The 15598-nt window shown below is 41.7% G+C and overlaps 1 protein-coding gene across 7 annotated transcripts in view; it reads right to left on the bottom strand.

Annotated features, from left to right (window-relative positions):
• Positions 1-15598, bottom strand: part of ARID5B (AT-rich interaction domain 5B) — a 120290-nt gene that overhangs the window by 69622 nt on the left and 35070 nt on the right. For 6 of the 7 annotated variants that reach the window (XM_074924375.1, XM_074924374.1, XM_074924373.1 and 3 more), the window contains one exon: positions 1239-1469. In XM_074924375.1, coding sequence (XP_074780476.1) covers positions 1239-1469 — 231 coding nt within the window. Of the gene's footprint in view, positions 1-1238; positions 1509-6932; positions 6975-15598 lie in introns of all 7 variants that reach the window. The other variant, XM_074924370.1, reaches the window with a different exon arrangement.

The following is a 15598-nucleotide window of genomic DNA, read 5'->3' on the forward strand; positions in this document are numbered from 1 at the left end:
TCTCCCCTTCCTGTTGGGAACTGATTGGTGCAGCAGCAGAGGAGCAGTCCTGCACTACCTTACAAACTGCCCCAATGCCACCAGTTGGGTTGGTGTTTCTCTGCCAACACAACAAGGCCTGGACCAGATGCCAAGCTCAAAGCCAGCGTGCTTTTTCCTAAAAGGCTGAGATGATTTTCCCATCACAGGCATCATTGAACCCCTTCCCTCTCACCCCCATTATTATATGTTAAATGCGTAATCAGAAATTCCCTAAGAGAACACAAGAGCTTCCTTCAGAGATGTAGGGGTCTCGCACAACAAAGGTGTACCCACTGCTATGCAAACAGACTTTGCTAGCATTAGCTGCAGCACTCATCCATCTGGTGATATGGGCAATAAAACTTAATTCTCACAGCACAGGTAAACGGCTAAAGAAATTACACTAGACCCATTACTACAGTTACGCCGGGTGTGTACACAACATGCATTCTGCCACACATTCAGCAGCACATCCGCTGTCCTTGAGTTGATCTGACACAAAAAAAAAGGTGTGAAATCACCTGGCAGCTATCAGAGGTTGAATCATGCAGCCCTCTCTCCCAGCTATATGGGGCTGCATACTCCTCTGGAGCCACAGAGTATTCTCTACACCCTCTGAATTAAGAGGTCACCTCCCAGAAGTGCCTTTGCACTTGTAAAAATCAAGCTTCTAGCACTGGCAAAGCCCCCATTCCAGGAAGGCCAGAAACACACCAGCTACAGCTGAGATTTGTTCAGGGCCCTGGGAGCACAGGCGCAGTTGATGAGTGCTCTGCAACAGCAACAGGGCACGCAGGGAGTCTCTTCTATTTTGCATTTGTTAGCATATTGCACCAACAAGGACTTCAAAAAAACCCAACGCCCTTTGTAAAGCTTCTGGAAAGACATAGGCTATAGGGGAATGGTTAAGGTAGTTAAATTTCAAACCCAGACAAGGGATCCTTTCACTCATACCAAGTAATCGTGCTACACACTCTACCCGTGTAACATTATCTTTGATTGTGATAAACTCAAGCTGCAATACCGAGATCACTAGTGACTAGAAGCCTTCAGTCTCACAGAAGAAAGAGCACATTTGGTATTTTACATTTCAAACATAAACAGCATTGGTTCACTTCAAAGGAGTCACATCTTCCCCTTGGAAATCAGTGGACACTTGAAAAGAAGAAAAATGTCTTTACTCGTGAGAAAAAGCAAATAGCTGTAACGTTACTTACCAAACTCATCACATATGCTTTCATTTTCTATTAGAGTAGGGTGATCAAATGTATCCCGACAGTAGAAGATTTGGGGGTTCTTGCTTGTTACTGCAATGCCTCCCAGGGCTAAAACAAACTGGTCTGTTAGTATTGAAGAAGGCTTGTCCTGAATGCGCTTTAACATGGAACGATATCGACAGTACTGTGGGTAGCTCAGAATTAGCAGGTTTGAATCTTCATCATCCTCACCTGGAAGAAGAAAAAAAAAAAAAAACCATGTCTTAGTATGTCAGAAAAATTCAAAACAAGAGCTGTAACTCAAGCATCTCAGAAAATCCATGGCCCACTGGTTCAGTCTTTTCTCAAGACCTATCTTTCATAGCACAGTAGTTTACAAAAGAAAGGTTAAAAATAGAAATTTTAAAAAAAGTTTATTGAAACAGCTTCTTTTCTGGCTTTCTGTTCATTTCTCCCATGCTCACCCACAAGGGCTCTACCTGGATGAGTAAGAAAACACTGCTTTGCAAAAGTTGGCCAACGACCTGAATCAGTGCTCTCCATACTTTGCCAGCTTGGCTGCTTTCATAGAAATATTATCTGTCATTTTTACTCAGCTCCCTATACAGCCTTACTGAAGTCATGTTTACACCAGCTAACGTCTTTTAAAAATAATAATATACAAACCCCAGAGCATACAGCTATTAATTCTCCTTTGAAGTATCTGATACTGGCAACTACCAAAGGGCCCCTGGGCCAAGGAGGTGGGCTGATCTGACCTGGTTATTGATGCTAAGCTACCCCAACAGGTGGAAATAACTTTCCTCACATTAACTGCAAATGCAGCAGGACTCAATAAAACACCTGCAGAGCACAACGAGCAAATGAATTTTCAAACAGTTCATACTGTCCAAATGTGGGCTCAAAATATAAAGCAATCTAGAGCTCAGACCTTTCCATTCCCCCAGGTTTTAGATGATATTAGGCATAAAGGTGGCAGATTTTGAAATATCACAATCAAGCTTCATCATATGATAACCAGCAGGAAACCTAACAGCAAAAAAAAAACCCCAACGAGATGCAAACATGAGAAATTATTCATTTGCAGGTATGCAGCCAGTACTTAACAGCACTTTTTATGCTCATTTATCTCCTCAGGTGGGGTAACATGAACATGGCTTCCCATGCATGCCAATGAAGACAAAGCAAGAGCATCCACTTTACGTTTTCTGTTGTGCTCTGATTACTGAATAACTCAGCTATTTCTTCTGTCAGAGACAAAAGGTCTACTATTTAATCCCATTACCAATACTGAAATCATCTTTCTTACCCTTAAGTAAAAATCACTTCAGATATTGAAAGAAATGTCAGATCAGTTCTCCCCAACTAAATACGATGGCACAACTCCTCTTGATTCGCGTGAGGCAATGGAAATGTTGACACATAAAAGGCTAAATTTTAAGAAGTCTCTGGAAGCAGATATATCACCTAGAATGTCACCACTGCAGACAAATGCAGTGCTGCAAAAAAAATGAACACGGCTGACGGACTTGGGAAGTACTGTTTTTACAAGCACAGCTCCTGAAAGCCATCACTTCGAAAGACTCAGAACTTTCCCCACTACCCTGACGTAGGTGGGGAGATCAAACAATTTGTGTGAAAAAAAGTAAGAGTAATACATTTTGGTAAACAGCACTGACATTACTTCTCTAAGAATATAAAATTTATGGCCCTGAAACTTCTTTAGGTCAGTAAGGATGTGGTCATGCTTTTGTTTTCAACAAGAAAGTATCCCGTAAGCCTACACAACAGCACGACTGAGCCAATTGCTCCTGGGAATAAGGGTCTCTCTTCTTTATTAGGAAACTCTAAAAATCAGATCAGGAAAACTGTTCTAGGAATTAACAAGCACATGATCCATCCTTTAGCTCCTCTGAGAGTTTCATATACGCCTGCCTGACAGTTATTACTACTTTATACCTTTGTGTAGATAGTGGTGAGCTGAATCTGTTGATCTGACAGCACTTTTCTTGTGCCAGGATGTGGTCAGCTTTTTAAACAGGGTGTATATAAATGTATGTCCCTTGTGCCTTTGTAGTAAACCATTAGTTTCTAGACAAATGTGCTGTAAGTCCCTGCACAGAATTACACAAACTTTCTACCCCTGACAACTGACGACTTAACTCAAACCCCTGGCATAAATTAAAATCAAGTCATTTTTTACAGGATCACTTTCATACATGCTTGTGCAACTCCAATGAGTACTTTATGATGCATTTGTTTCCTTTCCTTATTCACTCCAGGTTCAACAGATAAATCTAAGAATGAACAAAGGCTGAATAAACTGAAGATTTGTTTAGTGAAAGACAAACAGAGTGTTCCTGGAACAAAGACTTTTTTTTCTCAACCACGCCCACATGAGAAAAAAGAAATCAAAGTAGACCAATCCCTAATAAAATGCAAGCTCAGAGAAGAACTGTTTTTTTCTTCTAGCAAAATCTAACATGTGCCTTTTAATAGTGGGCTTAGTGTATATTGCTGAATATTTTTCATAAATATGATTGGAAAGAGTTTACTCTTAGGAGGAGCAGAGATCAAACTGTGGATCATAGTCCATTAAAATCAAGAAAAACAACATAATTTCTAAAAACATTTAACTGAGATCTTAAAAAAACGAGATGCTGTATTTCTGAATCTCATTTTAGCTTCAAGAGAGAGAACACGGGCAAAGATAATACCTACAGTACGTCGCCTGTAAGGCTCAACTGAAATTACTCTAATCCCATGCTTATATCATAATTGTGTGTTTTAATAACCCCCTTCAATGCGAATTTTTCATTTATTTATATATTTCAGGGCTGAAAACAGAGAAACTGTAATTAGGAGGCAAGGTTCCACCCCTGCCTTCCTAGCGCTGCCTATATATGTATAGATGTAATCCAACAGTTCCCTTTGTGAGGGGTAAAGAGAGCTGGGATTTGGCACAGCCTGGCATTTATGTTGGATTACATGTTCTTCAAGTTGTCTTTGTAAGTAAGAGATGCATGAAATGCCAAACACAATGAATCTATGCAAGAACTGACTTTTCAAATCAGCACAACCATTTTTAATATGTAACGCAAGACAATTAAAAGCCCCAAAAGAAAAAAAAAAAAAAAAAAGCCCACTAAAAGCACAAATTCCTAACAAATCCATCTAGAGCCAGAACTATTTACACAGAGAGCAGAGAAATACAAAACTGTAACTCGCTTTTTGTTTGCTTGTTTCGGAAACATCAGCCTATAATGTTATTGCTAACTGCCATAATCTACTCTCAACATCAGTAAGCAGTTTTTTTCTTTAAAAAGACCTTCACACCAGGATTTTATAGAGCTTGATGGAAAAACTATGCATGTTCCTTCCTGTACCTAATTACCTCAACTGCAAAAGCTGCCAAGTATTTTGCCCTTTAGTTCTTTTAATCGTATTAGTGCAAATGCATTTGGATGCCAACAGAAACAAACATTTAAAGATTTTTGCTTAAAAGATTCCAAATATGTACGAGGCTGGTGCTAGGAAAGCACACTCCACTCCTTCCCAGAAAGCACAGAGTTATTTCTGCGGAAGAAATATGAATTTGTGCCTCTTGTAGGACTAAATGTCTAGTTTCGACCCAATTTAAGTAAAATAATGTCAATATGAACTGCTCTCACAATGATTTATGCTACCTTCTGTTACTTTATTACATTAGACATTCCTTTCTCTAAGCTTTATACTTTTCGCCGTGCTCCTAGCAACCACATAAAGGCTGAGCACCAACTTTACACGCCTGGCACCCTTCCAGGCTCGACTGTTATTGATAATTATATTGAAGTTTCAATTTAATTGCTACTCTGTTGTGACACAGAATATTTTTTGTAATTAGGCATTTCCCATTTTCTGTCCATTCATTTTTTGTATTACTGAAAATGATTTTCTTTCCCCAGAAAACATAAGCAGAACAATGATACAGATAAGGGTATGTACATCTGTTACTATCATTACCAACAAAGTAATGTGAAGGGAAGAAAAAAAAAAAAAATAAAGGAAAAAAAATTGTGAATATAATTTCTTGGAAGGTAATTTTCTTTTCAGTTTAAGTGCTCTTATTCTTCTTACAGTTACTCAATGATTTCCTGTTCTAATTACAAGACATTATACAGAAAGTCATTTTTAAAAAGGAAATGTACTAGAGAAGGAGGCTAAATAGCGTCACACGCTTGGTATGGTTTGAAATTCCAAACTTTTGCGTCTCTTATCAATTCGCTGCTCTACCTTTGTGCAGTATATTCTACCACAAATCTACCATCTCTTCCGAGGCAGTTAACACAAATGTATACATCAAAGAGGAAAACACACTTGCAGTTAAACTGCAGGCAAAAGAAAAAAAGAAAATCTTTTTTTTTTTTCCTCCTCACTGTAGCTAGTAAATTGGAGGCAAGCCAAGCCTAGGAGTGGAAAATATTAAAAAGTTAAAAAAAAAAAAAAAAAGAAGAAAGCTTGATTAAAAAGCGAGCGAAGAGATATTCAGTTCTAAATCTAAATGAATAAGCCACAAACTATTTCATAAAAACATACTGTGACGTAAATTACACATCAGTATTGCACTGTTGTGGTTATTTTGAGAAATGGTTTGTACTGTAAGTCAGCTGGTAAAACCCCACCCTTAATGATTTTGTAATTCTCCATACAGCAATCAACTGGAGCAGTCATGAAATTGCCAAGAAGGAAAACAGACAGAGCTGTAGAGAGTTTGTAATAAAAAGATAATGTACTTTTAACATAACAGAAGTAGAAGATTGGTTTTATTAACTAAAAAAACTACTTAAAAGGTCCCAGGCTTGCCATTCGTTTTGATAAATGTTAACACAGATCTTCATAAGATAAGCAATGGAAGTATCAGGGGAACCAGATAAAATGGGACAATGCTTTGGTGTGTGGGTAGCAAATTGAGCAAGGGAGTTATTTGGAATATAGAGTGAAAATGAAGGAAGTTGCAGGGCTCTGTCCGTCAGGCTCCTCTCCCGCACGGTGCCCTCGCTGCTCTGCCTTCTTTCATTACCCTCAGTTACTAAGGGGGTCTCCCAGAGGATGCGCATATCACAATTAGTTTATCATTGCCTGTATGCATCGCTTTGACCATATCATCAATATATAGCAGACACAGAGGCAACAGAGGATCCATCTGGATGCCCAGAGGGACTGGGAACGGCACAGGTTAGCTGTGCTGGGTGAACATGGCTGTGACTCCCAAGATGAGACATCTCTTGACGATTTCAGGACAGCGTTCAGGTGTCACTGCCCTCCCAAGACCCTCAACACCTCACTGGAGCACACATGATGGGACTCGCTTCATCTAATAATGCAGTTTTAGTCTACAACAGTTGTGCAGATCCTTCTGTAGTCAGAGAGATCTCCTTCCAACCTCCTGTTTTGTAAGACATGGACTCACTCTCTGGAGCTACTACTCTCTCATGAATGACAACTAGCTTAGTCTCGAGGCTTAACTTGCAGATCAAATTAAGTGAGTGAAATGAATTCCACCCAAGTGACAAAGCAGTCTGCCCTATGCCAAAGCAGTGGTCCAAATGCGTGCTAAAAAATCCCCTCCCAGCTGATACACTTGCCATCAAGATAAAAAAGGTTCAACTCAGCTGTGGCAACAGACTTTGACTCCTCCAGCTCTTAAGACAGGATCCAGTTCTCCTTCCCTTGTTCTATTCCTTTGGCAAGGACTTTCTGTAGTACAGGTATGAACACACACAGGTGTAGATGAGACAAAGATGTGCGTGGCTGGCCCTTCAAAACCAACGGCTGCAGGTCAGACAGGCTCTTCATATCTCAAAGACAACCCAAAGGGAGATAGCACAGCTTCCCAGCAGACAGAAACGTACTAAACAATTACCTAAAAACTCCGAACCTCTCAAAAAGTCCAAAAGCAACAGAAACAGCAGAACAATGAAAGAGTAGCCAGGAGGAAGAACAAAGTAGGTCTTTATGATCTGAACACCTTTAAGAGGAATCGTGCAATAGGAACACCTTCCCATATCACCATCCATTCACAACCTGCCAAATAACCCCAAATCATACCTGTATAACTGCAGCTGGCCAAGAAGCAACGACAGTCATCACCTACATCCCTGGTACTCTTGTGAGAGAAAGGGTATCTCTCCCAATGAAGTAACCTTCATGGGAGAATCGTCTGGCTCCTTGCTTGACCTCTAAGCATGCACAAGGCTAAGAACCCCAGTAGGAATCGACGTCCCTTTGCACCAGGCTGCTGTGATCTAGGAGCAACAGCTGAGGAGTTCAGGTAGCTGCATCATCATCACAAACCTACTTCTGCATGCTCTAGCACACCAATCCATGCTCCAGTGATCAGGGAAGACTTACCAAACACAATTCTTCCAATCCACCTTGCCTTTTCATTCCCCCAGTCTTTGTTCACTCTAATAATGCCACTCGGTGTGCCTTGGCGGGCTAATTAATCACAAGACCTAAAAATGTTAATCTAAGAATCATATGTCTCTCACAGATAAATGCAAATACCGTAAAGATTTTAGCCCCATGAGATGGGACAGGAAATCTGTGTTTTTGAGCTTAAATAAATTTGGGTAAATTATGGACACAACAGGGATACCGCTTTGTTGGCAGGACCCAGGCTACTCATCCTTGCTCTGAGAACCCCCGTCTATTTGAATGCTAATGCAATCAAGAACAAAGGCAACGTGTTGCAGGATACAGAACACAGTGATTACATTTATGTTTACCAGATAATGATGATGTTAACAAGTTGCCTGTAATTCTTAACGTGGACGTTTGCCTGCCTGATTTTGCTTTTAAATTGATCAAAAGGCAAAAGCTATTTCTGCCAATATAGAGAATAAAATATGCAGCCTTTCTGCATGTATCAGATATTGCTTTCCTTGTAAGAAGGAGACAGAGCTAATTCTCAGAATTTTGTGCCACTTCCCCAGCCCTCCGTTTTCTGTCACAGTGCCAGCAGAGCATCAGCCATTCAAAGAATTCCTAAGATTAGTTTAACATTTGAAAGAAAGAGAATACTTACAAATCTACTGGAGATTGAAACTACTGTTCAACCCAACAGCAATACAGTCATTAAGAAAAAAAAGAAAAAAAGACAGCACCATCTAATATGTACTTAAAGCACATGGCTGAAGAACATTTTACAGTCAGTGATTTGGATCTGAGTTGTTCTAGTCCTACTTAACGGGGATGAAACCAAGTATGTTGATCAATGACTGACAGTGTGTCTGTATAATCACATCTTCCATAATATTTATCTCGTTAAATCACTTTGAATTCAAACCATAAATCCAATTTTTGAAGACGACGAAGAAATGTAATTCTGAAAAAGTTTCCAACCAGGCATTCAACATCCTTTTTCAGACCCTAATCCAATATTCAGCTCCTCATAACTGCAGCTCCTACTCTGTGCTCCCAGGATCCTCCTGCGCCTTAGGAAGCAGGTTTATGAGGTGTCTCTGGACTCAAAACAAGAGTGACTGACAATCGTCATTTCCAGCTTTTACATAACCCTTCCATCCACAGGCCTCAAACTGCTTTACGGAGATGAGTAAAAATTATTATCCCCATTACACAGAGAGAGAAACTGAGACAGAGAGAGCTTAAGGGATTTATTCTACAGCACCAAGCAATTTAGTAAGGGAGAGAGCAAACAGGCCAGGCAGAAATCCGTGTTGAAGGGATTCCTGGGTGAGAGTTTCCTAAGTTTCCTCAAAAGGCAAGTGGCCGACTCTGGCCACCCGTCAGCCTGCCTGCCTCCACCAGAGACAGGCAATGGACACGCCGGGGGCTCTGTGTTGAGGATTCTCTCCTACCACAATTGTTTTTCCTGTCCCGCACAATCCCAGTCACTCCTTCACCTTATTTAGGGGCTGCCCAGCTGGGATTACCTTCCCCCTTCCTGGAGAGTTTGCAAAGCAGCAGTTCGTCCTCCCGCGGAATGGCAGGTGACTGCCGTAACGATAGCTGGAGGAGCACGAGAAAAGCGAGCTGATGCTGGCGATGTGGCCAAGCACAGAGCTGGGCTGTGAAATCGTCTCCCTATATCCCAAAATTTCCTTCTCTCCTTATTTATTCCTCAGGTCACAGGCATGGGCCATCCCATGTCCAGCCAGCCATGGATGGCTACAGAAAATAACTGATATAAAAGGTTTTTAAACTGCCCTATTAGCTTTCTAAAGCAGATGGAGATGGGGGGAAGGGGGAGATTGATTGTAGAAGGGAGCACATGCTGCCTGTCCTCTTGAATGTTCTGGGTCATGTGGACCATTCAGGTTGAATGTGCATCAGCTTTAAAACAAGTATTTATCCTGGTTGTCGTGGTTACTGATAAGCAGCTTCAATTCTGCTGATAACAAAAAGAAAAAAAAAGAATTAAAAAGGGGAGGGGGGCTGAAAACATAATTTGGTAATATGACGAAGCCAAGAAGAGGAATTAAATCACATTAAACAAGGCAATTGTACTGTAAATGGCTCTGCTTCTGTATTTGCTTTTAAATCATCTAAGGCTCTAACATGGCAGCTGCTTCAGTTTTAACAAACAAACAGTAAAAATCCCTTTTAATAACGAAAGGAAATAATGATATACTTTGCTTTAGCTGAATTCAAACATAATTTAATTTTTCCTGAGGTGAGATTTGCACAGGGAACAATCAGATAATAAGTGTTATCATTCTCATAGACAAAACTGAACCAGCACTTTGCAATTCAAAGTGCTATTTAATGCACCGTTTTCAGCAATCTCTGAACACCATCCAACATACCACTGAACTACGCTTCAGTACTTACACATAAAGCCTGATCCTGCAAATACTTGAGCATGGGAGTTATGCTACAAACACAAGTACTTCTAGTGCTGCTGTGGCTGAAGTTACACATTCCCTAAAGTGCCTTCATGAGAGGGGTCACATCCAGTAACTCTTCCTACAACACCTTCTCATTATCTTGATTATTATTACTATGATTATGTGTCCTGGTCTGCCTTTCTTCTGAAGTAGAGCACTGCACAGAGAAAATACCGGAGAATTAAAAACTCTGCTTTCGCAGAGAAACACACAACTAGAGTGGTTGGCAAGAAAGAGGCACACATTTTTACACGGGTGACAATTAACCACTGGAACAATGAGCCCAAGGACCTAACAGGTTCCCTAATCCAGTGCTCAAGACTGAATCTTTTTTCCTGAAGTTATTCTCCAGTCTGATGAGTTTTAAACTGTGGTCTGTGCCGGAGAGGTCCACAACAAATCCGTACTTGCTTGGTAAAATTTTAAGGCATGAAAACCAGAAAGAAAATTGAAAGACACTGACACTTAAAACTGAGTTACTGGGCTTAATATCAGAGTAACTGGGTCTCCTGTTGTCTCCTCTCTCACGCCTGCACACCATTCAAACACAAATGAGAGAGAAGCATGCGCAGCCATACTTATAAGGGACTGTTACACCACCTCCACGTGGCAGAATCAACCGCCTTCATTTTCCATTGCCCCCAAAAGTATGAGTCAAAAGCCTTATCTTGGTGTTTCACACGGGGCCCTTTCACTATCATTCTGAAAATTCGGAGGAACTGTGCCCTCCTCGAAATAGCAATAGCAGAAGCTGCCGGCCCCAGAGCTGTGACATCAGGGGTGGAGGGTGGAAATGGTCCAGTGATTTAAACAGTCAAGCTCTGCTTTTGACATTTATGCCCTCTTTGAAACCCTTAATGAAGTAACAGCCCCGTTAATTCTTGCAGGGTATTTAGTACACATAAAAACTGCGTTATCTACTATTTACAATTTACTACACACAAGCAGTATCTGGCTTTGTATAAAAATAACAAGCTCACTGTAACCCTCCGCTCCCTAACCATACTGCTGATTTCTTTGACACATGGAGAAGTGAGAATAATTACATTTTACTGAGTGCGTCTCATTACACTGATTTAAGTAAGATTTCCAAAGCTGCAAAAATATGCTTTTCGATTTCATTTGTTTCTAGCAATTCACTCAGAAGACAGTTAGTAAAACCTTCAGAAATCATCATCAATATGGACAAAAATTCTACCCTTCTCATGTGGACATTTGACAGAGGGATAATAGGGTCTAGAAACACCACAGTCAGACGTTGCTTTTCTATTTAATGTTTCCTTCTGTGCCAAACATAATATAACAGACAAGTGTTAGAGAGACATGCAGGGGGGAGCCTGAATAGAGAGCTTTAAAAGAGGTCCTTAATAGAGAAGCTGTATGCTTAATCTTCAACAACATTCAATGGCAATTTATTTGCAGCCATTTTCTCATGTAACCTTTCACATGGGAGCAGGTAAGATAGAGCACAAGACAATTTGTCAACTGCCAGATATGAACAAAAGAAACCATTTTTAATAAGCTTCAGCGGCCCCTTCTATTTGTTTTGCAACATGTTAATAACTTTTTTGGAAGCCAATCAAAGACAAGAAGAGAAAAAGAAGTCAAGCTGGGAAACAAAAACCACAGTTAAAGAATTTTACAGATAAACTTGTGTTATCATCTGCAGTGTAATAATGCTTAAATCCAGGAGTGGCACAGAATTAGAATCAGCATGATGCCATTTTTTTTTTATTTTTTAAAAAAAGCAATTACAAAAATGCTAGTGACATATATTTTTTCCTAAGAATTTGCTGTCCTTTATCTCATGCCAACGTAGTACATACCTGTTCCCCAATACAACCTTACTCTGATTCTCCTCCTTCCTGGTGACGAGGTGAAACTCAACATGAGGACTACTGTGAAGAAAGGAGTTGCCAAACTCCAGGCCACTGACCCAACTCCTCCACACCACGCTCCTCCGGCTACTCAGGGAGTCTTACCTCCTAAATGAACTTCTGATGTTGCACTAAATAACCCCCAAACCGTTGCTCTGAAAAACAAACTAAATGTAGCTTCAATAGCTGTTACCAGTATAGGAGTAAGTCCATGGCTGCTCATTTAATTCAATTCTCTATCACAACAAAGTAGATTCATATTGAAGAGGAGCAATAGGAAGAAAGTGTAAAGGAAAAGGGAGCTAATGTACTCCTCCGTCTAGGATACGAGGACCATAACCTGAGCATTATGGAGGACAAGATGAGCAAACCAACTGTGCTGACGTTCAGCAATGCCAGAGCTTTCCTGTGTGAGCAGGGTCCTATCATAAGGTCTTTCTGTGGCAGAGTCTCATTTCTGTGGAAAAGGAATCAGTCACAGGCATGTGAGAGCTTGTGGGTCAGTTGCTCCTGATCCCTTCTCCTTCCTGCAGGCACAAGAGGAGGTGCAGAGAGCCTCCTCAAAGAGGTATCTACCGATACCTGTGCCAAAAGGTTTCTGCAGAGCTAAGGTTCAACTCTTGGACCAAATGCTCACACGAGCCCGCAGTCCCATTTCTAAGGAAAGTGGCTTCTGGTACTGAAGAAAAGTCAGAGTGCCCAAACAGGGAGGCATCAAAATCCCAGCAACATAAACTGAAAAATCTGATGAAGTGTTAAGCAATTTCATTAATGTTATTAAAACGTAGAAAATTCCCTTGGAAAATTTCACACGGGCTTTCCTGTCTTGTTGCACATTACTCATGGCCCAAGAGACGCGTGAGGAGCAACTGGAGAGAAATAACGCTTCTCTCCAGTCAATTTGGACTGAGTCCTAGTCTCACTGGTAGAAAGACCAGGCTTGTGGGCTTCACTGAGAAAAGGGCTGGGTCCTTTGAACTAGATTATTATGGCATCTGTAAGAGAGGTACAAAAGTATATGGTGAGAGAAGATGCACCACAGAACAAAAAGAGCTGACAGCCAAATGACAACCCTTCTTGTTCCAATGATGACAAGATGCACAGCCTTCAGCAGACACACACCTGCAGAGTCCTATCCCCCAAATTAGATTTTGCCTTCTGAGGGCTTTGCAGAGAAGTCTGTTACCTGGTGAAGGAAAAGAATACAAGCATTTGCTCTTCAAGAAAGAGGAATGGCCTTTTGAATAAGAAAGGGCTCCATGCGATGGGAACCAACCAGTCCAGCCTCATGCTCCTCCTGAGAACTAATACAGGATTTCTCTTCCTCTTCTTCAGGACCAGGAAACTATTCCTGGAGAAGAGAAGCCGTGCTACCTGAATTATCTGAAAAGGCCTCAGGTGGAGGCAGGGTGAGAAAGGATTTCAGGACAAGTTATGCCTATGAGCTGAGGAGACGAAGCAAGTATCCTCCCACTCTTTTCTCTAGGCAAACTCTCTTTCCAAGTTTTCAGCGAGAGAGTTGGTCTCCAGTAAATCTGCACAGGAAGGGCCCGGCAGAGCACTGCCAATCTTCCAGAAAACACCCGTCTGCTTGTGCTTGGCTCCTGACCGGCTTTGGTCCGACACCCAGCAGAGAGGAGGGCTCCCAAGTAGAAAACAATCCTTATGTACTATCTACTAGTCTGGAACATGCTCTAATAATAGATAGTACTGTCTATTTCAAAGCACTTAATGGACACTAATTACTCCTCAGGGCATTCCTATAAGGCAGGTAGATAGATAAGTATTATTTCCCCTGTTTTACATATGAAATAACCTCATCAGAGATGTTCTGACTTGCTTAAGGCCACCGAATGAGTCACTGAGCTCAGCTCTCAGCAGGTCCTGGCTCTCAGACCCGTGCTCAGACCTCTCAGCCATACCTCCTTCACAAGTGCAAAATCTTCATTTCAAACGTGGAGGGAGAGAGGAAAGAAGATCAAGGAGGGGTGATAACACTGGGAAAAAATACTCTCTAGGAAAGGAGCTTCCAGAAGAACGACAAAACAGAGCCTTGTATCTACTGAACGCTAGATACCAAATCTAGGACAAGGAGAGAGATGAAAAACAGACTGATACAAAATTGTAAGAGTTTTTGTTATATACTCTCTTCAAGCAGTCACAGCTGTTTATTGTGATTTGTAATCACTGCTAATGTCAGTTAAATAGTTTTAGACTCCTCATTTCTAGCATGGCCACAAGTGTTAAAGAACGTGCAAGGGCCACAGGCAGCAGTCCTGGACACACAGAATATATACACTTAATACCTGTGTGTAAGTTACATACCCACACGCACAAAGTTACACTGAGGTGTTGTTCCACGCTAGAGACCTTTGTGGCTTTACACACCACGCTGCCCTGGTAGTCAGGAACACATAAATGATGGATTTTAGATCTCCTTGGGAAAGAGCAGTAAATGGTTTCAGCCACCATTTGCGAACAGCCAGAACCCACAAGACACCGGGTATTAAATGGCACACGCTTCCCCGATCCAACAGCGTGCTGTACCTCCCACTACTTACTCCTCTCGACCAGTGAAAAGCAGGCTGGGCAGATTATGCCCTAAACTTTTAAGACTCCAAATCTAATACACATGTTTTTCACATTCCTGAACATGCCTCTCAGTGACACCTTCCCTTCCACCCCCCAGCTCCCCATCCCAGACTCCTCGTGCTCCCCATGACCACACTGTGTCCCTGTGCATCCAGGGATCACCAGCACCAGGTAGCTGCAGCCTGCCGCTCGCTCCCTGGGAATGCCTGCCTCAGGCACCCGGACTGACTGCTGCCAGTCACAGGCTGCCAAGCCTAACCTCAGCCCGGCAAGGGAATGGGATCACCTTTCTCTCCTTTCTGTCGGGGAGAAGGCTACACTGGCGTGTACCCCCCTGTTCATACAGGCAGGCCAGTGATGTTTCCTCCATGGCAACATCCCAGCACCAGCCAGGATGGAGGACCCTGTGGTGCAGGGTGCTGCATGGACCACTCGTATTCCAGAGAGGGGCTGCGAGCGCCAACACACACGGGATCCACGTGGAGACAAGAGAGTAGCAGTACTGACCATACAAGTCCCACATTTCTTATTCCAGACACCCCTGTCAGTGCGTTTCTGACTCTCTACACAATCAAGTGAACCAGGGTCCTTGAAAAAGTGAACGCAGTGTGCCAATCCCCCAGAACATTCACTAATTGTTTGTGCTAAAAATAATCTTAATTTTTGCTTCTACGGGATTCAAGGACCAATCTCCAGCAACTACAGGCTAGGCAAAACATTACTTTTCAGAGGGGAAAGAAGTTATTGTATTTACACAGTGCATTATCAATCTCAAATGGTGATGTTTAAGCACAAGTTTGATGAACTATATGCAGCATAATACAGCTGCTTTGCATTTTGATTCCTTTATTTATAGACCACGCCAAATTAATAACTCAAAAATGTTGTTTCAGGCAAAGTAATGGACACACAATAAAACTATTCATTTCCTCAAAGGTCACTCTAGGAGAAGCATACATTGTTTAGAAGCCTACCAACAATGCTATTGTTCCAAAGAAAAGTG

This window comes from Athene noctua, chromosome 21 (genome assembly GCF_965140245.1).
Source record: "Athene noctua chromosome 21, bAthNoc1.hap1.1, whole genome shotgun sequence".
NCBI classification, from domain to species: Eukaryota; Metazoa; Chordata; class Aves; order Strigiformes; family Strigidae; genus Athene; species Athene noctua.